The sequence below is a fragment of the Barbatula barbatula genome, assembly GCF_947034865.1.
Source record: "Barbatula barbatula genome assembly, chromosome: 7".
In the NCBI taxonomy this organism is placed as follows: Eukaryota; Metazoa; Chordata; class Actinopteri; order Cypriniformes; family Nemacheilidae; genus Barbatula; species Barbatula barbatula.
Window position 1 is genome coordinate 19,662,314 of NC_136770.1, and position 26,552 is coordinate 19,688,865.

Here is a 26,552-nt window from a genome sequence, read left to right on the forward strand (position 1 = left end):
CGGCCTCGCGCCGTTCCCCCACTGCTCTCGTCCCACCCTGCTCGTCACATTCAGTTTTTTTCATCGTTTACTCCCCTTCTTGTCATTTCAAACCTGTATGACTTTCTTTCTTGAGCAGAACACAAAAGAAGATATTTTTAACAATGTTGTTAACTGGCATCCATTCACTTGCATTGGTTTTTTTTCCATAAAAAAATCTTCTTTTGCATTCTGTAGAAGAAAGTCATACAGGTTTAAAATGACAGGAGGGTGAGTAAATGATGACATCATTTTCATTTAGGGGTGATCTATCCCTTTAATTCTGAATACATAATTTGGAGAATAAATAAAAAACATTTATCAAAAAGCATTAAAAAGCATCTAATTGATTCATACTGATGCAAGACCTAGATTTTTAAGGAATATGTATAGGAATGCATATGCATTCTCAATCACAATTCTTCATCAGCGTTTGGGTACTTCCATGCAGTGAAGATATTTAGTAACAAATCAATGTTGTTTATTTTCTAATTGCATTTCTAGTCTCTCTGTCCTTCATATCGAAATCCTCAGAGAGCAGATATGTGTGGAGCATGATCAAGTTGTCACTGTCCTCATTCTTTAAAGCTAACATCTGCAGCACGTCTGCCGGAGAGCGTCAGGAAAAACAGAGATTCGCCACATGGTTGGCGGTAAATTGGATGGGTTGAACATATGGGTGACAGGTATCCAGACACCACAGTGCATTGCTTTATATCATTAAATGACTTCGAAATTGTCTCACTAAATGACATATGAAGCCCCAGAAAAAAAAACTGAGAGCTAAATCTGGTTGTGTTAAATTAAAAGGTAAAGTGTCATTTTTTTACAGATATGTATTTCTTCTACCCACAAAGACATGTAAGCCATCTATAGGTAGATTGTTCATTATAAACAATTGTGATTTTGTTACAATTAATATTTTTGCAATTGCCATTTGTCATATGTGAAACCAGATTACCAGATATAGTGTGACATGAAATTCGATGGATTGCAAATAGTTTCTAAAATAAGAAACATAAATACCTGTATGGACACATCACTGTAGGAACCTCCTATCACTCCCGAAATAGCGAGCAGAACATCATCATGGATAGCATAGGATCCATCGGGGCACGTGTACTCACTGTCGTCCACTTTCGTCAGTGATGCGCGCACAAACTCTAGCGACTGCTCAAGCGCATATGTGTCTTTAGAGCAAGTGTCCAAAATGTGGGCACCTAAAGTAACCCCGGGCAAAATTGTATCATCTCGATTGATCTCGTCCAGGGCTAGCAGCATTGCCTCCAGTCTCTGAATCCCTCTCTGGGCATTGATACGGCCACAGTCCTGTGCCCCTTCTCCCTTCTGGTGAACAGGAAACAGGCCTCCGATCACTAAGTCCCCTTCGATTATGATCTCCTTCTTGGAAATGTCAGTGTTGTAGCCAGGGACAGCCAAAGCTTGAGGTGTCCTGGCCAGTAGAAGCAGCAGTAGAGTGAGGTGAAGGGGCCATGATGGGCCGTGACCTCTAAAATGGGCTAACCTGTGGGCCATGGTATGCAAAGGTCTCTGCTTTACAGGTCAATACCTGTTTAGCAGTCGCTAGTCCTTTCACTTGCTGGAAAGGATTGGTGCTTGAGACGTGCCGAGGGAAGACTTCAGTATTTTCAGTGCGCTTGTAAGCAGGAATAGGCAAACTCCAGTGTCGTTTCCATCTCCCGCTTGTTAGTGATCACGATCTGCGAATCAAACAGAGAGATTGTTTTATCGCTGCACTATAAAACAATTACAGTCTTACCTTTGCCAATGGGTCTGTTTAAACCTTTAAGAGTTTTTCTGGATTATATTTCTGGTTGCAATGGATCGGATATGCGTGTGGGTGTAGACTAAGCTTGGGGGTATGTACAAAATACTTCCGAATAAAAGATTTGTTGGGCAAATGTGTGCATTATGTGAGCAAGGAGAGGCTGTTCTAGGGTCAGTGAATATTGAGGCATGTCTAATTCCTCTACGAATATGCATAGAGGCATTTATGAAAAAACCAAGGCAAGTGAGAAGTAAATTGTTATACTGTATCAGTAATAAAATGAGAAAAATCTAAAGAATTATGAAAGCTGATGAACAGCTTGTTTAAAGCATTTCAATTCAGCAGTTGCAATAAGAACTGACCAGAAAACCGCACCATTAGAGGCTGAATTATTCTTTGCTTTGAATGAGCAGCGCATATACACCATCAACCATGGGACTCCAGTGTGGTTTGTGTGTTGTTTGTTCTGAATTTCTTTGTCTGTCTGGGAATTTCTCTGAATTTCCCCGTAATTATAATAGACCACTGGATTTGATCGCTGACAGGGCTGAAGAATGGGCTCTCTGCGGATCCCTCTCCCTTAAGGGCTTTGTTCATCTGTGTGTTTGAGTGTTTTAAGTGTGTGTGTGCGTGTTATGTGCTCAAGGGACAGTGTGATCATTGTAGTGTAAAGCCAGCTCGCCTGAATTCATGTAGAGGATCACTATCAGACAGCTTATACGCCAACAGCTGCCACACACAAAGACAGACCTTAGAAGCGAAGGAAATCTCATAGCAATGTTTCTGACAAAACAAAACAACATATGCAAGTTTTTTTTTTCACAGTAAGGACTTTTCTTAACTATTATTGTTTGTACTTTAGCTTAATTATCATTTCGTTCGCCAATAATCAAAACCCAATGCTTAGGAGCACAATACTGTACTGAAAAAAGCAGAATGGTTTATAAAAGATCCCTGCCGTGCACACACTTGAAGCATGCGTGCTAATCTCACACATACTAGGAGGTGTTGAGTTGAGTTTTCAGATGCTGTCAATGATATACAGTAATTATAAGGCTTGTAGCCTCATCTCCTGGAGTGCGAGAAGAGATTGTGTGATAAGATAATTTTTTACGATTAGTTTATTTTTACTGTGTACCAACATTTTTCATGAAGAAAAAATCGATGTTTGGTTTAGGGAGATTGAAGAAAACCGTGTAATTCTCAAGTAAGTATTACATTTAAGTATTTTAACGAACTATGATATATTTCATTATGATAACATTCATCACTCATTCTAACTACTTTTGTTAAATTTCTTCTGTATGGGGTCTCGGAATATCCAGGTAATAGGAATATGATCAAATGCGATGAATTTTAACTAGGGATGCCCCAATATGTAAATCAGCTTATACGCCAATAATAATCGGTAATTCTTTAACATTGGAAGCCGGTAACCAATATATATATGGAAATATACAGTATCTAAATATTAGACTGAATCAAAAGGCAAAAATTGGTCAACTGCTATTATTTGAAAACATTCACTGCAGAAAAAAAGGTAACCATTAGATAACCATTAAACAATATGCTTTTGTTCCTATAATTTAAAATATGTTGCTAATAGCATTAAGTGAATGATCATGACAGAAAGATAGTACTGTGCTGTATTTTAACTGTAAGCCGTGTGCAGCTGAAGAAGTTTAACCAGAGGAAATTATTTATGATTTATCGGTTATAATATATTGGCCTAATTTTTATGAACGGCCGATACTGATAACCTTGAAAATTACCATTAATCGGATGATACCGATATGGCCGATAAATTATTGTGCATCCCTTATTTTAACATTCAAACATGTCTATTTATTGTATGTTTCTAAAGTTCAAATTAAGCCCAAACAGAAGCCCGGACAGAAGTCTGATTTGTGATAAAACAGATGTAAAAAATTTCATTAGAGGTGTATAGGCCTTTGCCAATGGGTAGTGCAGGGGGTAGTGCACGGTTGGTTGCAATACGTCATTAAATAATTCATAAAAAAACCTTCAAAAAACTACTTTAAACACACCTCTTCGGCGAAAACTTGACAGACAAATGAAAAAAAACGTACACTAACCCTCTTCTAGCTTTTGTTGAAACTAGTAACTTTGTATTAGCACCTATTGAACTATTGCTCTTTGTATGACATATCGCTTATTGCTCCCCGAACTCTTTTTAAGTCGCTTTGGATAAAAGCATCCGCTAAATGACTAAATGTAAATGTAATACGCAACCTCACTGCTAGATGCTGCTAAATTTCATACAATGAACCTTAAAAAAAGTCTGGATAAATGAACTATAAAAAACAAAGGAACAAAACATTTTCATTTCATTTCTAATACATGTCCCTAATACGTGTTACCAGCCCCTTCAAAATATCTGCCCACAGCCGAACAAAATTCTCCAGCACGAGAGAAAGTGTTTGGGAATCTGACTGTGCCTATATCTCAACAATATATGTGTTCATCTCGGTGAGACACACACTTACTCATTAGGGTCTTCTCCCTTTGTTTCCATGGAAACTTGCCAGACAAGAGTGAAAGGAAAAGAGCGAGACTGAGAGAGGTTTAAAGGGCCAATCTTGTCTGCTAGGAGGAGTGGAGGCCTTTTGGGAATTCTCGCAAAGCTGGTGTAAATTGGCTATATCTTTTTTACGACATACATCTCCTGAACGGCATCTTTTAAGGATTAATGCTCGAATCTCTTCGGAACCATAAAGATAATTTGAGATGCGGTTCTTCACAACAGAACTGATTTATCGGATGATAACCTTTTAAGTAATTCCTGACCCTCTTACAGCAGTTAAGAGCGTGTGAATTGTTGAGTCTAGTATAATATGAATGCGTCGAAAACACCACATACACTAGTCTGCTCTGTCCAAAGCAAAGTGATGTGGGAAAGAACAAAGGCGGATTCAGGTTGAATGCACTATATGTGCGTTGTTTTCACCATGCAGACAAAATCTCCTGTTGTCGTGTCTATGATTTCACAAGATTGTTATTTAAATGCATGTTGTGTAATATTCGCATTAAGATAAATGTTTTTTTCATGTTGACTTTAAGCCGTGCAATTAATTTATGTCCACTTACAGAGCTGTCTCTGCTAACTTCATATTTACACTAAAGTTAAATCAATCCACTGTATCTGCATCACAGTGTATCTGCACTGGAGTTGAATATTACCTTTTTTCAAATTATGTAAATACATGGCAATTAAAGCCCCATAAATTTGCCTGAATGTATAGTCCAATTCTCTCTCTCTCTCTCTCTCCTCTACACTGCTTCGCAACTATTTGCTTATATCTTCCGCTTCAACAGATGGCCTCTTCAAATTTCAGGACTGCTCCATCCACGCAGTGTGAAGAAGCAAAAAGCAGGATAGGCCGGAAAAGCCCATGGGGAGATGAAAAGTCAAATAATGGGATGAAGGTAGAAGAACATCATTACAGAGGAGGAGGGGGACTCGTGCAGACCCCGACAAAGTGTTAATCCATTTCAGTATTTTCAATCTCATGCTGGCAAAGAGAGCGGCATGAATATGGTAATAGCGCATCTAGAAGATAGGTCATCTTTATGTAACTGCAGGCCCACGAAAAGAAATCCATACTGGCCACTTCTACAAAAGACAGAACTGATTAAAGAGGAGAAACTATGTAAATTAATTTCAGGTCCACCCTTAAACCACATTTATGGATGACTAAAGGGAAATTTCTGGAAAGCGGATTGTCTACGCTGCTGTTTGGGTGCGTGATTTTATATCAAGCCGAGAAAGCAATCCGAGCACCTCTGTGACAACCTGCCCTCATGTGAGCTACCTGTTGCTTTATCTAAAGTGGCACACATCACTCATTGCTTCAAATGTGAGCGCTGAATTCGAAATGCTTACATTTAAATTCCATTTGCCACAGTTAACCATTCGACAAATGCACATTACACATTCGCAAGAAACAGTTTCTTGGAGTCCCGGCTATTTGGGGCTTCATCTGTGCCAAGTACTGGCAAAGATGAAGCCGAAAACAATAAAGAAGAGAATTACAACTTAATTTCCCACTAATCGCTGGGTAGCAGACCGCTTTGGACAAGCTGACAAATGTCTTTTTAATTTGGAGCTCGAAAACCACAAATCCAATCCTAACAGGTCTGAGAGCGAGTAATGGCACAACCCAGCAGCCACATTATTTGATAGTCCCTCATAGAGGTGGTAGCCGTGTTCCAGAGGACATTTTGAACACCTTATTTGCGGCCTTATGAGCCGCCAAATCATCAACAAGGAGAGTTGCATTCAAGTGCATACTGTATAGCGCATACAGGCATTAAAAACTTTCAGACATTTGTTGAAACAATATAATGGATCCCTTCACTGAATATTAATAGGATAATAAGAACTGTGTATTACACCTCTAAATTATTTAAAGCTTTAAGGAACGGTTCACCCACAAATTTGATGTTTGAAAGAATTTCAAAAGTTCTTGGCCACCATTGACTACCATAGTAGGAAAAAATGCTTTATATTTTCTTTGTTCTGTAGAACACAAAAGAAGATATTTTGAAGAATGTAGGAAAGCATACATTTCTAGGACTCTTGACTACCATTGTAGTTTTTCATACAATGGTAGTCAATGGTGTCCAAGAACTGTTTGGTTATAAGCATTCTACCAAATATCGTTCTCTGTGGTCTTAGAACAAAGAAATGTATACAGATTTGGAACAACTAAGAAAATGATGCCAAGAAATGTTATTTTTGGGTGAAGTGTCGTTGTAAATGCCTTTTTAGAACTTTTTATGTCTATCTTTTTCTGGTGAGCACTGTTTGTGCCAGTCAAAGACCTGGCAACGCAAAACGTATTGACTGAATAATGAATAACTGAAAAATTTGCTAATCTCTTATTATTATTATTTTATCCTATAAATAATCAAGATAATGCTGCTGTACTTCGGCTGCCGTATGGCATGATGTAATAGCTCTCCTTTAAATTTGAGATCACATTAAGAGAATGAGCCTGCTTACCTTTTCATAGGATTCAATCATTTTAATTATTATAATACTATTATTATAATTATGAGATCATAACAAGAGGCAAGATCATTGAAAATATATGAACTGGGTGCAGCAAGCAGAAAACAAAATTCAAATCAAATCAAATTCCTCCACCTCCAAACCATTGTGAAATTGACCTGGCAAAAGATGTAGAGATCAGCTCCACAGAAAAAATGAATGTTAATAATGTAAAATCATATAATCCTATAATTGCAAGTTCAATCATTAAAATATTTGAAATTAACGATAGAATCCTCTGACGTCCTACGTCTCTCTCCCTCTGGCGCTATCTCTAATTCCTGTCTCTTTTACAAACAAAAAGATGTTTAGCGTTTGCGAGGAAGTGCTGAGCTTTTATTTCTTGCATTCTACATGGTCTCCCCCTCCCACTCCAAGCTTGTACATTATTTATGTCCACAGGATTTCCCTTCTGCCTTTAAACACATTAGTGAGAAACTACATACAGTTCTCTGACACATACTCTGACGCTTGAGAAATGTGCATTTTCCTGTCGGAAAAAGAATGTGTCTACCTTTGGTTCTTGTTTTTTTTTTGTAGCTTTTGCACAGATGCGAAAGACACATTATCCTGTCTGTGTTATCTCTTGGGATCAGCAGACATACAGTTTCTCCGTAGGTCTTTTATCAAACGCATGCAAGAAACATACACCATCTGTTATGAAATATTCAAGATGCATTCCAGAGTATCACAGCATCTTATTTTATTACCCAACATATTTTACATCAAGACGTTATTGGAACATGGAAGCATCACCGCCAAAAGATAAAGTTCAGTTGTCATCACAAATGTGGAGATTGATATTAACTACTTCTGCGGTTTTATGGTGTACAGTACTGTACATGATGAAACCCTGAAGAGGAAAGATCATTGAATCAGTATTAAATCAATGTCGAATATAATTATTGATTTAGGATTAAATCAAGTATCATCCCTCTCTGGGATAATCATAGAGATGAAGCGAGTTATTTTCCTCCTTCAGAATACCAATTATAGTATTGGGTAATAATAAGAATGAAATTGTCTCGTCATGCAGCCATGTCTATTAATCATACAGATAAATGAAATGATCTGTGATTATGGGACAAAGATGTAATTTAGATAGATATCTGTTTAATGAAAACACAGGCTCAACTGCCATGCCCTTTGTCTTGCAAATACACTGAGAGAGACAACGCTTCCCAACTGTAACATATATAACCCTCTGTTTCCGTAAATTTCAGATGTGCCCGATTGCTGAGTGAAACAGCACCTTCGGTGAGATAAAACGTATAGGATGGGACTTGATTTTCTCATGAAAAGCGGGCGTTTCATATCATTTTGGATAACATTTGCCTCTTACTGGTCCTCAGAATGTGTTGAAAGTAGACCTGAATGTCATTAAAGATTACAAAAACAACATTTTTCATTTAGAATTAATATGCAATATGAATCTTACTTTACTAAATAATTTCAGTCTAACAATGTTTTGTGTACTAAGCTTGATATTGTAATAACTTTACCACATTTATGAAGTAGCTTTCTATGGGTTCTGAGCTGACCTATCCCAAATATATTATGTTTGAATTGCTTTGAAACACGTATTTCTTGTAACACTCAATGATAACACCACCACAACAGTTTTCATATTTATACAATATAGATATCAGTCAACTCACCTGGGGAAATGTTAATCTATTTCTCGCAAGAGACACTTGTCTTCTGTGATTCATCCAGTCAACATTTTGGCATTTTTAAACTAAGATTTTACTTGTTGCACATGTTTAGCAGTCTTTGAGTTCAACTTTGTTGGCAATCCTGAATTAAGACTCAATGATCTATCGAAACTGCGGTTATGTAATAATAAGGCTCTTTTACATTGGCTATACGGAGCTTCGAAACACAATGGACTCTCCACGTCATGAAATCTGAGAGGTTTGGCTTTCATTTGTTTCTTTCGCTTCCTCGCTTTCTTTGAGGTGTTTTATTATTGTGGCTGTTAGGACTGAAGAGAGTTTTGCGTGTGGCGCGAATCTTTCCCGCGCAAGTCTTCACAGAAAACACATAGCCTGGGTGCCGCGCGATCTTCAATTATTTAAACAAACCAGCCTTACGCTTGTACCTTTGCAGCTGTAAGGACTTGTGTTTTTAGATTTATTCTTGCTCTTCTGCTCGCCAAAAGCTTCTGCAAATACCAACGAATAATCGTCAACATGTTGTTTTAACTGCATTTACTGTAGTAAACCGTTCAGTTTAATAACGTTATTAGGCAAATAGCTGCGAAAAGGCGGGCTCAACAGAGATGTTAACTCGCATAACTGCCTCATTTTAGGAGATTGAGTGATCAAACCGTGAGTAAGATAACACATAAAGGACTTTCTTTTACGATTTATGATTGTTTTGTGAATGGAAATGCAAAGATAGCATCCACGTGACACGTTTTCAGCAAACCCGATATATCACACTATAACTACGTGATGCGCGAGCAAGCACACTCGAATGGTTTATAAAAACATCAGCGACACATACAGCTTAAGGACCGAAGTAGCTTATTAAAGCGCACTTTTTCCCTAGAAATTATGAAAATGAATGAGACAAATGTTCAGGCTACACATTTTTACAGTCACCACACATACTACACTACACAATAAATACATTTTTATAATGAAAACACGTTGCGAACGTGAATAATGTAAAACGTAACTGCATCTCACTATATAAAAAATGATGTGAATGACCAGATGTCCAGAGTCGAAGCCTTGGCAATCCCTCTAACCCTAAGCGTCGTCGTTATAAAGTCGTTTAATACGATTTGTCACATAAACTATACAAACTTGTCATGTGTCAACTTGGAACTATTCAGAGAATAAAACTGCTTTTCTCCTTGGGAAACTGTGGAAAATGCCGGAACAATTGACGGTTTAACCGAAATAAAGAAAACTAGGCTGATGTTTTCTTTATGCATCCATAGAGATGCGTTTACCGACACACCCCATCGCGAGAGTGCTTTCCTATTCAAAGCAATATGTGATATTACCTGTGCTTTTGTTTATCTGATGTGATCCTTCACTAGATAATTCTAAACGTATCAAAAAGTGTTTTTGCGTGAAGGCAAAAGTCTGGATTTCATTTTCATTTAAAGACAACATTTCTTGGAAAATGCTCGATTTGTCAGGTGTCAATGCAATACCTTTACCACGGTTACCCTGCTCGAAACGTCTGCATTTGCTGAACTGAACGATGTCGATAATTTACACATGGTACATTCATACCAAAATTTATAAGATTCAGATGATAATGTTCTTACCTGCCCTGTCCTGTCCTGTCCGTCTTCACCTCACATCGACAAATCCCAACCTTTAAGGACACAATGTTATAAAGTCCGTGTATTTTCTTTGTATAGTTGAGACTTTCGGTTTACTCTGTTGCTGTTTTTGACATGTGAATGAATTCCAGCAGTGGACGTTTCATTCATTGGGTGAAGTTTGCGTTGAGCGCGCGCCTCTGAGACGCTTTGCGCGTCTGGAACTGTCCGTGGTGCTGAAAAGGCGCCGGGCGCGTCATTGGATTTCTTGAGATTTTCTGCCCTCTGCTTAAAAATGATAAAGAATTATCGATGTTCAGACACACGCGAAGTTTTAAAGTATTGCAGCGCGTTGAAACATATTCGGTTCTATCACTTTATGCACTGCTCGAAGATGTCTAAGTAAATACTCATTCGACTAAGTAAGAGCATGAGCTATAGATGCCTTTATTTCGTACAGACCAGTGATAGAAAGTGCAATCTGGAAACGCGAAAACAAAAACGATCTCCGATTGTATAATCGCGCTATGATGAACTATGAAGAGTCCTGACAAAAACTTCATCCAATCTGCACCATTTGCTCCGACAGCAACAACATATGTAAATGTGCAGTAAGACGTCAGATTGTGTCGATTTTGTTTAATTGGCCGAACCCCAGTCTCCAGCGCCAGTATATTAAGGTTGGCTTGTCAGAATCGCACATCGGAATCAATGTCCTTAGGTTCTGTGGACAAGTTCTAACATGATGCAAGGAGGAAGTGCATGGTCCCGTGAGGATGTTCTTAAAGGAACATAGATTGTTGACCATTACCCTTTGAGCCACAGTCACATTCAGCCTGAATAATACTACTGAATCTTATGTATGGTATAGCATATATATAGTGAAGATACATATTTGCATCTATGCATACACAATGTTAACATACATGTTTCAGTGCATTTTATGAAATATAACTGTTGTAACACGGTTTTAATCCAGTTAGTGGATCGTAACAGCAATATTATGTACGTTTTTTTCTTTTACGGTTGCAACGACGTTCAAATGTCTCAAAAAGGCAGTTTGGTTTAATCATTTGTAAATATAATGTCATACATGAAATTAAAAGACAGTGAGGGATATAATAATTTGATCCCCTGCTGAGTTTGTTAGTTTGCCTGCTTACAAAGAAATGAAGGGTCTTTATCATTTTATGGTAGGCTTGTTTTAACTGATAAAGACAGAATACAAAAAATCTGAGGGACATTTTTATATAAAGGTTATAAATTGATTTACATTTCAGTCAGTGAAATAAGTATTTGATCCCAGAGCAAAACATAACTTTGTACTTTGTAGAAACCATTGTTGGCAAGCACAGAGGTAAGACATTTCTGATTTGACAGGTTTGCACATGTGTCAGGATACATTTTAGTCCACTCCTCTGTAAACCCTTAAGGTTTCTTGGCTGTCGCTCAGCAAATTGAGAGTTTTAGCCTCCTTCACAGATTTCTATAGGCTGAGGGTATAGAGACTTTTAATGTGTATCTCTTTAAGCCACTCTTTGGTTGTCTTGGCGATATGTTTAGGATCTTTGTCATGTTAAAGGCACATTCATGACCCATCTTCAGATATTTAGTTAAGGTGAGGAGTTTCTCGTCCAAAATGTTACGGTTCATGGGCCTGTCCCTCAGCCCCTCAATGAGTGAAGTCATCCTGAACTCGTAGCAGAGAAAAAGCCCTAAAGCATGTTTCCAACACTGTGCTTCTCCCTAGGGATGGTGTTCTTGGGGTCATAGTCATCTCCCTCCAGAAACAGGAGTCAATTTGGGTCTCACAGCACTTTTCTCCAAAGCCTTTTCACAATCGTTTTGATGTTCATTGTCAAACTTCAGATGAGCCAGGCGGGTCTTCTTGAGCAGGTGGACCTTGTGGGTGCTTCCGGCTTTCAATCTATTGTGGCATAGCGTGTTACCAATGGTTTGCCTGCTAACTGTGGTCCCAACTGTCTTGTAAGCATTAACAAGCTTCTTCCGTGTAGTTATGGGCTGATCTTTAATCTTTCTCATGATCATCTTTACCCCATTGGCGAAATCTAGCAGGGAGCTCCAGACCAAGGGCAATCAATAGTTATTTTGTATTTCTTCTATTTTCAAATTATCACTCCAACAGTTATTTTCTTCTCACCAAGCTTCTGTCTGTAACTTATTGAAGGTTTATGCAGGTCTACAATCTGGTCCCTGACATCCTTTGAAACCTATTTGGTCTTGACCATGGTGGTGGAGAGGTTGAAATGGAAGATACAGATTACGTTGGTAGGCATCTTTTGTATACATAACAAGCTGACTTGGGAGTACTTTCTTACAGTGACCAGACTAAGCTGTGGTCCATATAGGCACATAACCAATCTGTGGAGCCAGAATTCTCGCTGGTTGGTAGGGGATCAAATACTTATTTTACTGACTGAAATCCAAATTAATTTATAACCTTTATTTACAGTACATTTTCCCCAGATCTTTTGGTTTATATTCGGTTTCTATCAGTTAAAATAGACCTACTGTAAATATTATAGACCCTACATTTCGTTGTAAGAAGGAAAACTTACAAAATTAGTAGGAGATTCAATTCATTATTTCCCTGACTGTATTACTATTTAAATTGTCAAAAGAACTGTCAAAATGATTGTTATCTGGCCATAATGAACCAGCAAATGATTCGACTGGCCAATCAGAATCAAGCACTCCAAATTGCCGTAATAAGCATTGTTAAAAATCTCGCCTAACCGAAAAATGCTTGCATCCTCTTGTGAGTTTTTCATGACAAATACTCATGTAAAGTAATCTCAGTCAGTGTCTGAGGTTGTTAAGGCAGCTGGCCAACTAGAACTGTGAGAGTTAAACACTGGGTCATTTCAATGCTCCTCTTTTTCTGTTCCTCAATAACCTGAATGTACAGAGGCTAGGAAACCTGCTGGAGCTCTCGAGATATTGCACTTATATTGATTTTTATTGTCAATGACAAACACTAACATATCAACTGAAGAAAAGTTCAGGGTAAATTGCTACATTACAAAAGAGAATAACACAGAACGTAGACGTTACTGAGGCTTAATATAGTTGGTGAGACACTGTCGGTGCCCTTTTAGCATGCATGAGGAAGACCAGCATGTGTTCCCTCTGCAAATCAAGTACAAAGTTAGTGAATGTTGTAAGTTAAAGCAATAACAGAAACTACAAACGCACACACATTTGCCTTACATATTCTTGCTTTACTTTCTTGCAGAATAACAATGTGACTGATTAACCGACCTGCAAAATGTTATCAGAGAGACTACATATCAGTATGAAAAGAGGAAATGACAGTATGATATAAATGACATTTGTACATTCCGACACAATATGAGACTTATGACATAAGTAAAGAAAAGAAAAATGTTTATAGAAAAATACAAAGCAGAGAAAAATATACTGATATGCTTGTCTACTCTCCGTATACTTCATTTCTTTGTTTGAATATATGACTCTCCTTCTGAACAACCTAGAGAACAAATTCACGCAGGTTACAGAAAAATCAAATGAAAATGAATAAAACAAAAATAAATTACAAATAACAACATGCCCGCTGAAATGACTCGATTGGCTTGATATCTATTATAAAGCAATAGAATTCATACAAACAATTATTCCTGTTTCGAACCCAGATGTTACTGAATACATCATCTGTAGAACATGTTTATGAAATAAAAAGGTTTGTTTATAGTGTTAATGGCATTACCTTATTTTCAAACAAACACCCTGATGGTATATAGTAAATGATTACCATGGAATGAAAGACAATAGAGAAAACTTTGAGAAATAAATACAAAGCCAGATAATAATGAGCAGGTCTTTAACAAAGGTTAGTTTAGGTCTTTAATAAAACATTTTAAAAGCTGATTATTTAAAAGATCCATATACGCACACAAACAAAGTGCACATCATTCACCCAAATTCCCTTTAATACATTTTATCCCAGGTTATTCCTCCTTGTTTTCCATTGTTTCTCCCTCTATGATCTTCTGCTGTCAATTATAGTTTTCCTCTTCTGCCGGTTCTTCGGGATCACTCTTTTTCTCTTCTTCCACTTCCATGTCCAGCTCTTCAAAGGAAGAGCCACTACTTACAGACTCACTGGATCCCTTGCCCCTTTGGTCCCCATCCTCACCCTGACCCTCTTCCTCCCTCAAGCCCTGATGGGAGCCCTCCAGCAACGGGGTCACATCCCTGCTCTCTTCAACCACTTTATGGATCACAGAGCCTGACTCTGGTCTTAATTCTTCACCTGAAATAAAAAGTATAAAAATGAACAGATTTCACATAAAACAATTTCCAATAACCTCAATGCAATTTATCAGAAGCTTTTACACAAAGCGACAAAGTACAATCAAGGTATGTTTGTTACTGGAATTTAACTCATGACTTTAAGCTCCTAAGGCCAAGCTACCACTGACTCATGCAGTCCTATGTGAGGAAAATATATAAATATAAAATATATTTCCATAAATATATTAATATATACAGACAGTATATACTGTATAAATATTTATATAAATAAATATTTTATTCACAGTCTTTTTTGCATATACTCACAAAGATAATTTAATACCATGAGGATAACATTCGGCTTGAACATAAATTATAATGTACATAAATAAATAGTAAATAAACTTGTAAAAAATATCAAACTAAAGAATATGAAATGGCAGCTTAAAGTCCTGCTGTTAGCACTGATAGCCGTTGGGGACCTTTAATGGCACGTTTCAGCATCAGAGGGTAATAGTCATTTAATAACAGCAGTGTAATTGCAAGAAGCTGTGCTGTTCCGTGCAACGCACCAGGTGAGAGTTATAATTGCCAAAAAGCTAAATATGAGCTAAAACAACCCCCAGAGCCGGCATTTGTGCTAAATTAACAACGCCTCCAAAGAGATTTCAAATATTTAACTCTGAACTAAAGGTGGAACTTTGGTAAACACCTGTGATTCGATTGAGTAAACCAGAGAAATTCCTAAAGTAGGACTAGCAGCTAGTTTAGTGGTCACTACACAAACATGTGGAACTGGGCAAAAAGGCTGGTTTCTCTATTGTAGTGTGATAGATTTTTATAGTAAACGTGCTTTTTATAAATTGTACGTTGATAAAAAGTTACAGAAAACAGAGCAACAGAAAGAGTCAGAACATGTAGGTTGAATGACAGTAAAAAGGCATTGAGGTGCACACAACCTGCAACAAAAAGTTTTGAGCCTATGAACTCATTCTATAGTGTAATTTAAAGGGTAATACCTGCCATCACTTGTTAAAATCGTATCTTATATTAAATTCTAAAAAATACATAAGAAAGAAATAGAAAGTATCAACCCCTTGTATCCATCTTAAACTGGCTCTGTTATCAAACTGCCAATATCTAATGCTTCCTAATTCCTTTGAAGACGGCAATGAATTTGACCTCTGGTCCCTTCTTGCCAGTATTATTTTTAATGGAGAGAAATGATTCCTCTCTCTTTCCGGCCATCTCAACATATTAGATATGGCACCTCAATTAAGCTTCGATTCTTTGCTCACAGCCGCAGAAGAGAGGGGAGAACCTTTTCAATCCCCATTAGTTGCCACAACACACCCTAAATTTGTCCACCACATAAATATGCATATATGTCATTCAGTTGAAACAAATCATCCCCTGGAAGTCAGAATGAATGATCTTTTTATATCACTAATAAACCTCTGGGGAAGATCTATGCATTTAAACAATTCATGTATTTGTTAAAACGTGAAACATTTAATCTTATTTTTTAAATAGTCGCATATATATTTTCTTAGTTATTTTAGTTTTTTCCTACAGTATATTTTATAGAGTCGTGCCCAAGAACAACTCATGGTAAAATCACTGCGACTTAAACATCTAATGTTATAAAACTAAAAATACTGACAAATGGACTTAATCAAGGACTGTTACCCGATGCTTTTTTTAAAACCTTCATGTGTAGCAGCTGTTTCCTCAAGCCCAAGTCACTACAACTAATTATAAGCTCTCAGCCCGTGAGAAACCTTTTAAAACCCAAAAGGGCACTACTAAGATTAGATTGAGGTTTTCCGGCCCTGATAAATTTGCCTCTACATGTCCTTCCCATTATAACGTACACTGTTCTCTTGCGCGCTGTGGCACTCGACTTATCTCTGTTCACAGTTTGGTTGACACCTAAAAGATCATTGGCACGTCGGAGAATGGTCACCTGGGATCATGATGTGAGTGTCATTAATTCACAAGCACTATACATTTTTCCTAATCACGTCCCTGGCCTTAATAACTCACCCCATTGTCATTATCGGTTTCAGTTCTAGACAAATCCTGGCCTGCCTGTGCCACCACGAGAGAGACACAAGGGACTTTCATGGAAAATTACTCTCTATGACCATTGCCAGTGTCATTTGTGTATGGTCAATAAATAGCATAAAGAAAATGAGGATGAAATTAATATAATATAATATACAGCGCTAGAAAAAATTAAGAGACCATTTCATATTTACTTTCGGTTTTTCAGAATTTAGGTTCTGTATACGTTTAGATAAAAGCGATCATTTTGTCAAAAAGTTCCTATTTGCATATATTCTAAAAGAAAAAACAGAAAGGATGCTCTGTATTTTGTGTGACAACCTTGATCTTATCACAGTTTTCATGTGTCTTGACATGCTGTCAGTCTTTCACATTGCTGTTGGATGACTTTGTCACCCATGAGGTTTGATTTTGTTCAAATTTAACAGACACTGGACTGTAATGGCCACAATACATCTAATATACATCTACACATGTGTGAATGGGAGAACTTCCAATCCAGGAAGACCTGCCTTACTCCCAGCCTCAGCAATCGGTTTAAAATCTGAACCCCATCTTTCCTTGGAAAAGCCTCTTAAATCACATTTGCTTGAATTAGTTTCTAAATTGGGTCCAGTGGGATTGTAAGCCGAGCTGTAAGGATTTTTCTTCAGTAAAATGGTTCAGACGAGAGGGATTTATAAGAAGTACAGGAGTGGGTAATTATAGGTAAGAGAGTGAGCGACCAAAAGAAAGAGCGAAAAGGTGAGCTTTAAGGAGGTGTGTGTACAGTATGTGGGGGTATATATGACATAAATAAGTATAATATAGATATAATAAGTATAAGCACCTTTAAGTAAGAAAGCCAACAGCTAACTACATTACTTTAGAGTTTGGAAAACATCCTTCGTAAAATACCAGTTGCATACCAATGTGATCCACCTTATTTCTTAACATATTATGACTATTACATTTTTTAAATTACATTAACATCTTATCAAGCTTGTAATACTTTTTAATAGCTGACATATCATTTATTATTTTTGAATCATTTATTATTATTAAAAGAAAATATATTAGTTTTAGTCTATGTCATACAAAAAATCAGAACAACTGGTTAATTTACACTACTGGAAATACAGAATTATCGACTTTATTTGCTCATCGTCGCCAATTAATACACTTATCCTAGCCTGCATGTTACATTAAATAACTGCGTATGGCAATTTTAGCATTGTAAACATGGCACCTGAAGAAATGGCACAGAAATTAAAGCCCTGCTCGAGGCAGACAAACGAAATAAACTCCAGTAGATTAGGTTAAAGTACCTACAAGACAAAACACCTAAAGCAGGTAGAAAAACAAGAGAGAGCAAGTGGGAGAGAGAAAGTGAGAGGGAGATCAGTCTTGCAATCCCCGAAATGAAGCAGCTTGATTCACAACCAGCACTTGTCAGATCCAGCTGAGCAGATGTGATTGAACGCCCTTTAATTAAGAGAGCTAAAGGCACACACGAACGCCATCGCACAAACACACTCACAAGCGCATAAAATGGCAGAAAACAGCCTACAGTATCATCAATAATCTTAACAGCCATTGGTTTTACTGACCACAGAGTGAATTGTGAACTACAACATCCGCGACAGAGCCGCGCTGTTTCATTTATCTCTGTTGAACAGAGCCTGTCGGCTTGAAATAAGTAACATCATCGTGGACAAAGTGTTAGTCTTTATGAAGGCATGCATGCAAGCGTACGTCCGTTTAATGGTTGCTGAAGGGATCTAACAGGATGACAGCTGACCCAGCCTGAGGTGCAAGCACGGCGGTTTTGTGTAGTAAAGTACTGACAGATTTATAACTTTTAGAATTAGGTTAATGGTTAGAGATCTGAGCTGCTAACAAAGTCTAATGAGGGCCGACTCTAGAACTGAAGATTGAATATGGCAATGACATTATGATTTTATTTATATCTCTGTGACAATACAAGAATACAAGATATTCTCCTCGGTCTTGTCAGTCTATGGTGTACGTTCACGAGAGCACTGTGACGAATCCGCATTCGGTTTGTGCGGATGGGCAAAATAAATGCTAATCTTCCTCAATATCGAAATCATCAGACATTTTGCGAAGATCAGCTTACACACAGCGTAGTACACAGAGAGTCGCACTTGCGGGTTTGTCAGTCAGAACACCGGCGTCTGCCCCCACCTAATGCACATGCGTCGTAGTGCTCTCGTGAATGCGCACCATAGACTATATAGATTAAAGAATATATAGATTAAAGACATTATTTTGGTTTGTATTTGGCACATATAGCATTTTCGTCGCTTCAAAAAATATTATGGCGCCACTATGAGTAGATGGACCAATTTAACGAAAGTCTTTAGTACTTTTTTGTACCTTGACAACAACTATAACTATGATGTCTATTAGGAGGCCTGGAAATCTCTTTGATGTCACCTAAAATGTCTTTATTTGCGTTCCGAAGACGCCGTGAGGTCTTAAAACATGTTGAACGTCATGTGTGTGAGTAACAGAATTGGTTTTGGGACTAAACTGTTCCTATTCAGTATCAAGTGTATTCAAGTGCTTACCAAAACTGTATAAAAAACTGGTAAAAAAAGAAAACTGGTAAATTCTTTATGAATTTAAAAACCCATAAAAATTCAAAGCCTAAGTATAAATTCACAGTATAGGAACATACCTGCCCCCGACTCTGTGTCATCAGCATCTTTGTGCTCCCCCGTTTCCTCCGTCTCATCAGTTGTCTTTTTCTTAAGAAGTTCAGGGACACAAAAGTCTCCTTGTTTCTCCAGAGGGCACATGTAATGGATCAGATCTCCTTTGCATATCTCCAGGAACGGGTATGCGTGCAGACTCCTTTCCTGCAGGACAAAACAATGGAAAAACGATCAACAAGTTTACATTGCTTTTACTGAAGACTAAACAACTCATCAACAGTTACAGCTCCGAAACAAAAATTGTATTTACACTGTGCCATCTGTTAAATCTATAAACAATCTACAAAATAATATCTCCTGTTATGTTTTACAAAAGCGATACCAACATATGGGTTTTTGAAGGACAGGATGAGAAAAACATTTACAAAACGTACATTTACATTACATTTAGTCATTTGGTAGACGCTTATGCAAAGCACATTACTGTGCATTTAATCACTACTTTTTTTTATTAAGTCTACCAAATGACCTTCAGCAAAACATCACAGGTGATACTTTCTTAATCTCTATTCAAAGATATTTCTACCAACTTGGCTAACACAACTTGAACATTACAAGTGTGTACTGAAATGCTCGAGCAACATACCTATAGAAACAACAAGCTATGGAATGAAGAATGAATTGTGACACCTGGTTATTTTCTCTTTAATACACCATGCACTAATTCTTTTCATTCATTATTTCTAAGAATGGAATGACACGTCTGCAAAAGACCTTCATTGATGCCCAACCTCATTAGAATCAAGATCAGGTCAGACCTTTCTTGATCAAACACACCAGCCCTATGACAACTTTGCAGCCAGACTAGGCAGGAGTTTACACCAATTAGCCTGCTTTTAATGAAGTGGCCTCATTAGGGATGAGAGCAAATGCCACTGTAATGATCTAGACGAACAATGCGAAATCTGAAAGCTCATCAGACTGTTACGCAAATAACACCATCAAGCGTGAAGAAATGTGCTAAGGTTATGACATTTGGGACTGTTGTTCAGATAAAACATTTCTAGCGGCATTGTTAAACTTTTAACAAGGGTCAAAAGCATTTAGATGCCGCTTTCACGTATTATTCTCTTTATTCCTTTCTGTATCCCTATCTTTATTCCTTTCATTCGTGACCCAACATCGTGCGTCTGCATGCATCTCGGATTTATTTTTGCTGTACTGTATATCATAAAGCTTGTATGTAATGCGCAATCATTTCTTTATTGTTTCAGGATGCATTCAAATAACGACCATATATAACAAATAGACCAAGAATGGAAGAATGTGAGCTGTCATAAAACATCATTAATGTCTCGCTAAAGTACCAGCATATGTGCAAAACATACTTTATAATGAACAGTAATAAAAATGCAACTCATCAATCAAGGAGGGCTGTAACACTGTTTTGTACTGCTGAGAATCACTATATATGAATTTATCTAGATATATGTTTGCGTCGAGCAGGCCCTTAAGATAGAATTGTGCTTTTGTAATTGTATTACGTTTTCATGCCGAGAGCTTTGTTTGGATACAGATAGAGATGTCACAGGAAAGCACACACGCGCACGCACGCACGCACGCACGCACGCACACACACACACACACACACAAGTGTGTATGTTTACAGTTTTCATTCTGAGATACTGAATATGAATACGAAATAGTTGAATATGAATAGAATATGAAATGGGATGTATTAAAGTTTATGGAAATTAGTAAAAGTAAGGCACCCGTTTTTAAACAATTCTCATCACATATTTAGTTAAAGAAACAAAAAAACGATATATGCATATGTTTGAGGAAACTGTCAGTTAAGTCAGCTAAAGAAAAGGAAGTAAAACAGTTGAAGGGGTTTTAAACACTCTCTCTCTCACAGTTAATTGACTGATTTTATTCTAATCCTCTGGAAAGGAAGCGAATGCTAAGCGGTATGAATCACCTGATACACATAAAGACTTCAGCCCTTAGGGGCCGACATGCAAATGAAAGCACATCTCCTTGAACCTGGAGAGATAATGAGCACGGGAGAAAAATACAAATACGACCCACTCCATCTCCATGAAAACAAAGTGAGAACAATAACAAGAAAATCTGGACAAATCTGTATGTAACTTTTCTCCACTGTCACTTCACCTGTGTTGTTTTGGAAGCTAGTAACACTGGGCTAGTGTTTTTAGATCATAAATCTAACAAGTTTTACAGTTTAAAAGTTAAAACTTAAATCATAAAGGAAACCGAGAGGTTCAGAATTTTGCTAAATGTTAAACATGCAGAAAAAAATATATAATTTAAGATAATATATATATAATAAAATATAAAAAATACAATTTATTTCTTATTTCAATTTTTCACTAACAAAGCTAGCAGAATTCAACTGTGTTAACCTCTTTGCACAAAAGGTCAGGTCTGTTTTCTTCCATTGAATCACACAAGATGTTCTTTGGAACAGTTTCAAGCCATGCTGGGATGACATGAATCACTTGCCAGCTCGAATGTATGCTCATAAAAAATGTATTAAATCAGAAAATGCATAAGCGTATTTCCTAGTAGCCCCAATACTTCTGAACCCCACTTTACAAGCATCAAACCTAAGTACATGTGACTGAACCTAATATTCCCTTTTTACGTTTATAAACATACAGTTTTGTGGTGGTACTCAAGCATGCCATGTACATGTAACTACCTTTTTGTGAGATTTAAAGATAAAGCAAAGCATCTACACATGACATGCAAATTGGGTATAAAATGACAGAAAATCTTTGTCATAACATTGTTAAGTTATTGCGGAGTCGATGTCATAGGTATAAAACATGGTACAAAAAACAATGCAAGTCTAAATTTTTTTATTAACATTTTTATTGTACAGCAGATAAAATTGTCTACTAGCTTCAAAGAAACTCTAATGCTAAGGTTTAGTACTTATTTCTACAGTAAGTATTTGATGTAATATTATGATGAGGTTGATTATAATATGATGTGATGTTTGTTATTCCACTGCACCTGTACAATGCTGAATGCACATTATGCCATCCGTACATGTACAACATTTGACAGGTACACCGCCCTCTATTGCTCAGAGCTTTTTTCTTATGAAGAATATTTGCATTTCCCTTCAATCACAGAAAATAAATAAATAATCGGCAGATTAACAAGGCCCCTTATAATTGAAAGTATTGCGGCATGAACATTTTTAATTATGGTAAAATGATGTCCCATTATTAATGTTGCCCTTTTGTATAAGAAACTACACCCTCAGAGGTGAACAAGGCACGAACATTACCCAGCACTCACCCTGTGCCAGAAAACGTGCAAGAGAGAACAAAATACTGCTTCAAAATCGGGATGAGACGGTAGGGGTTGCCGTTTATGTTCTTATGCAATAAAACTCAATTGATGTGCCATTTTTATATTAAAATTTTCGTTTAGCAAGTCAGTTCCTCAGTGTTTTTCCAGTGGTATATATCCAGTTGAACCAGCCTAAGATCGGTGCTGGTTTACCTAAAGGTCAGGTATATGAAATTTAGCAGCATCTAGCGGTGAGATTGCGAATTGAAACCAACGGCTCACTCCCCCCTCACCTTTGAAGCACTACAGCAGCTGACACAGAACAAAGATGTAGATACATTTTCGCTTCTTTGCCGAATGAGATAACGTATTTACAAAATGCGCTCTGTAGAGCAGTTTGTCCCTTTAGGGCTACTGTAGAAACAACATGGCGAATTCCATGCAAGGGGACCCGCGGTGTATGTAGATAGAAATAGCTCATTCTAAGGTAATAAAAACATAACACTTCATTACGTAAGGTCCTTATTCACCTCTGAAGATATAGTTATGTTTATTATTTAGCATTTCTGTCAATAGATCCTCAAAGAAATGACACAGTGGACATTTATGAGCACCTATTGCTACCCGTGCCATGTCTCTGGCTATATCCTGAATGTTTAATGGCATATAATTTAGTAAAAGTCTACACATATTCCATACTTGCTGAAACAAGACTTCAATAGAAAGCCATAGAGATAAAAGACAATTTGTTCCCTATCGACAGGTGAGATTTGTGTGGAGAAGGTCGATGTCTACGGATAGATCCTTGTGTTCCCGCTATGATTTAACTTGGTTCTGGACAATTACTGCTTTATAGATCAATCTGTCTCTTGTGTAGCACAATCTATCTCATGTGATTTCTGAAACGCCCTTTTGTCTGTAATGTGCTTGAATCAAGTCCTTCAAAAAAATGACTTTAGGCGTTGTTTAACCTGATAACTGGATAGTTAAACAAACGAGCAATTGAGTGAAGGGTTTTACTATACTAACAGCAGATATATTAACACTTGCTGGTTCAAATACCCATGTGAGATCTCTCATCAAGTTAAAAAAATATATATTTCAGGATTGTCACATCCATTAAGGTACATATTCCTCATAAATGGGCATATTCATTCAAATAAAGTTACGTTATGTTCTATGCAGAGGCATCCCTTCTTCATTTGTTGTGTAGTTTTGTTTCAGGTTTGTGCATTTTCATTTATTTGACCCAACGCTTAGGTGCGTCCTTTTTGACGCCACCATGGGTTGAAAATAACCCTGCATATTAGAGTGCATGGATAAAAACAAGCTCTGAATAAAAAGAGTTCTGTAAATATACATTTCAAACAGCCCACAAAGCATCAATAAAGGCTTGACAAAATGTTGTATTCTTTTGTATATTATGGGCCAGATTTACTAAGAGTTTGCGGCAGCGTAAAAGCCTCTTTTGACACGAAAAAACTTTATTAGTATAAATACTTTTTAAATAAAGTATTTGAAAGTATTTGAAATGAATCAGGTATTGCGCTTTCCTAAGGTCTGCATTCTTCATTGTATTGGTATTTGAGCCTTGTTTGTGAATCACTTGAAGAAATTTCCTCTCCCATGGAACTGTGACGGCGCTATTTTGCCCCGTTTAGTAAATCTGGCCCAAAGTCTGTATATGCGAAATTGTACGTAGCATATAATTACTGATGAGAAGTGAAATGGAGGGGCAGAAATAAATAAAGAGAGAAGACAGGAACACTAAATTGATTACAATGCACCACTTAGCAATTGAGGGAGGCTAATCTGGTGGATTTGGTGGATTTAGTTATTCTAGGTGTTATCAGAAGTCTGGAGTTTTGAGATCTCAGAGAGTGTGATGGGTTGTAGTGTGATAGAAGCTCTGTTATCTAGGTAGGAGCTAAACCGTTTAAGGCTTTATAAGTGATTAAAAGAACTTTAAAGTCAATACGATACTTAATGTGTAGCCAGTGAAGGGATGATAACATTGGGGTCATGTGATCGTATTTTCAGGACCTGGTTAGGACTCTGGCAGCTGCTTTCTGAACTAACTGTAGTTTTTTTTATTGATGATGCAGGACCACTAAGGTGTGCATTACAGTAGTCAATTCTTGAGGTCACAAATGCATGAATAAGCTTCTATGCGTCAGCAAAACGTAGAATATCTCGTAATTTGGCAACATTTCTATGCTGTTTTTGTGACATTTTAGATGTCATTTCAAAATGAGAGGTTGTTGTCTAATGTAACGCCTAGATGGAGTAACAGTGCAGCCTTCCACTTGCAAGTTATAATCCACAATATTCTGCTCACATTTGGTCCGATAAGTAATATTTCTGTTTTATTAGAATTTAAAAGAAGGAAATTACAAGATTCGGCTCAATTCTCTCAGGTAGACAATGTACTGTATATAGCATACAGTCAGAAAATCCTTCTTAATGACATTTAAACATTTCCCAGACACTACAAACCGATTTCAATAAACACACCATAGAATTTCCTGCACAAGCTTTATAGGAAAAGCGAGAGGGAAGAGGCGAGGAAAAGCGTGCCAGAAGGGCAATACTCCAGGGAAATGTCGTGACTTTGTTCTTTCAGACAGCTGCTCCATGAAATCATCTCCTCCCACAAACAGAATGCGAACACTTGCAGGTAAGCACATCCCCAATGCTTGTTCTCAGCTCAATCAGACTTCAATTTATGCATAAAACCAAGACAGCAATGGAACTTTGACAGGGAGCACGTGTGACAATGAACCCAACTGTTTCATGCAACAAATTTGTTACATCTCTGAAAATTTGACACAGTGCTTCTATTGTAAAAGCTACTGCCATAGTCTTTACAAACAAATTAATATGCATGTTATTTTGCTAATTTTAAACTAAATTATGTTGGTACGATTATCGTCTGAGGAAATAACACGGTTACTCGGTTAATATGCATTCATTAATTTCTACATTTTTACAGGCCCTACCAAAAAATGTACTTGCCCTGCTACAAAAAGTCATAAATAAATAATATTGTCTAGTTATATGTTTGTTTTCTACCTACATCACTTTAATAAATAACTATTATTCTGACTCACAGAAATGTTATTTAGTTAAATACAGTCAATCCGAAATTTTGTTTTCATTTTGTGCAATTTAAAGCAGCCGTTCTGTGCAATAAACACGCGGCGTAAGGGACCCTTTACGATTTATTAACTGTGATGTTCGAAGCGCGGTTAATAGAATAATTCTGTAATCGCTGCATCCCTGATCAGCACGACTACCTGTAAAAGAAATTGTCCATAAGATGTAGCTGGCCTACTATATTAAAAGTAATTGTTTCTTTAAATATCAAACTAGCCTGATAAAAAGGCATTTTAACAAAGTTCTACACATTCCAAAAACTGGTGCATGTTAAGCAAGACGAAAAAACACATAGACCGTTTCTTAAAGGTCCAGTTTTTTAAATGTAGCAGCATCTAGCGGTGAGATCGCGAATTGCAACCAACGGCTCACTCCACCCCTCCCTTTTGAAGCACTACAGCGGCTGACACAGAACGACGATCCTCCAAAAAAACTACACATTGGACCCTTAAAAAGGAGGTTAATGTGCCGGTTAAGGCAGATATCTAACGTTCAGAACATGATGTACTGTATGTCTTTTAAACAACTCCAACCCACCTGCTCTCCTAAACTTTCCCAGCCATGACAGAAATAATGTACAGACAAGACAGGCAGTATGAATTAAAATGCATAAAGTATGTATTCCATAAAGTATGAAAAAGGTAGCTGAGAGTTTATTTCAATTAAGTGTTTTAAAACGGTCTTTTAAAACAGTTTTTACCGTCATTTTATATTACCTAACATCTTTGGAGGCCCAAAATAAATGATTTATTCAAAGACTTTTGATGGAAATCAGTCATCGATCTGAACTGGTTAAATGACTGACTCAGAGCTCAGTTGGGGCTGTTCTGAACTGAAAAGCAAGCCATTACTTGACACGTCTAACTCGAAATAAACCACGAACCGCTATGTTCTTTTTGGAAT

General features: G+C 37.2%; 2 protein-coding genes across 4 annotated transcripts in view; both read right to left on the reverse strand.

The window, feature by feature from the left end:
• grm2a (glutamate receptor, metabotropic 2a) overlaps positions 1-10,892 on the reverse strand; it is a 34,803-nt gene extending 23,911 nt beyond the window's left edge. The window contains exons 1-2 of the mRNA XM_079461178.1: positions 10,168-10,892; positions 1,045-1,739 (exon numbers count right to left, since the gene is read on the reverse strand). Coding sequence (XP_079317304.1) covers positions 1,045-1,554 — 510 coding nt within the window. The 5' untranslated portion in view covers positions 1,555-1,739; positions 10,168-10,892. The remainder of the gene's footprint in view (positions 1-1,044; positions 1,740-10,167) is intronic.
• Positions 10,893-13,110: 2,218 nt separating this feature from the next.
• Positions 13,111-26,552, reverse strand: part of tex264a (testis expressed 264, ER-phagy receptor a) — a 50,501-nt gene continuing 37,059 nt past the window's right edge. The window contains exons 3-5 of one of the 3 annotated variants that reach the window (XR_013786934.1): positions 19,190-19,370; positions 13,396-14,458; positions 13,128-13,314 (exon numbers count right to left, since the gene is read on the reverse strand). Coding sequence is in view for 2 of the 3 variants with exons in the window: in XM_079460658.1 (XP_079316784.1) it covers positions 14,202-14,458; positions 19,190-19,370 (438 nt within the window). In the remaining variant the exon portion in view is untranslated. Of the gene's footprint in view, positions 14,459-19,189; positions 19,371-26,552 lie in introns of all 3 variants that reach the window. The other 2 variants (XM_079460658.1, XM_079460659.1) reach the window with 2 other exon arrangements.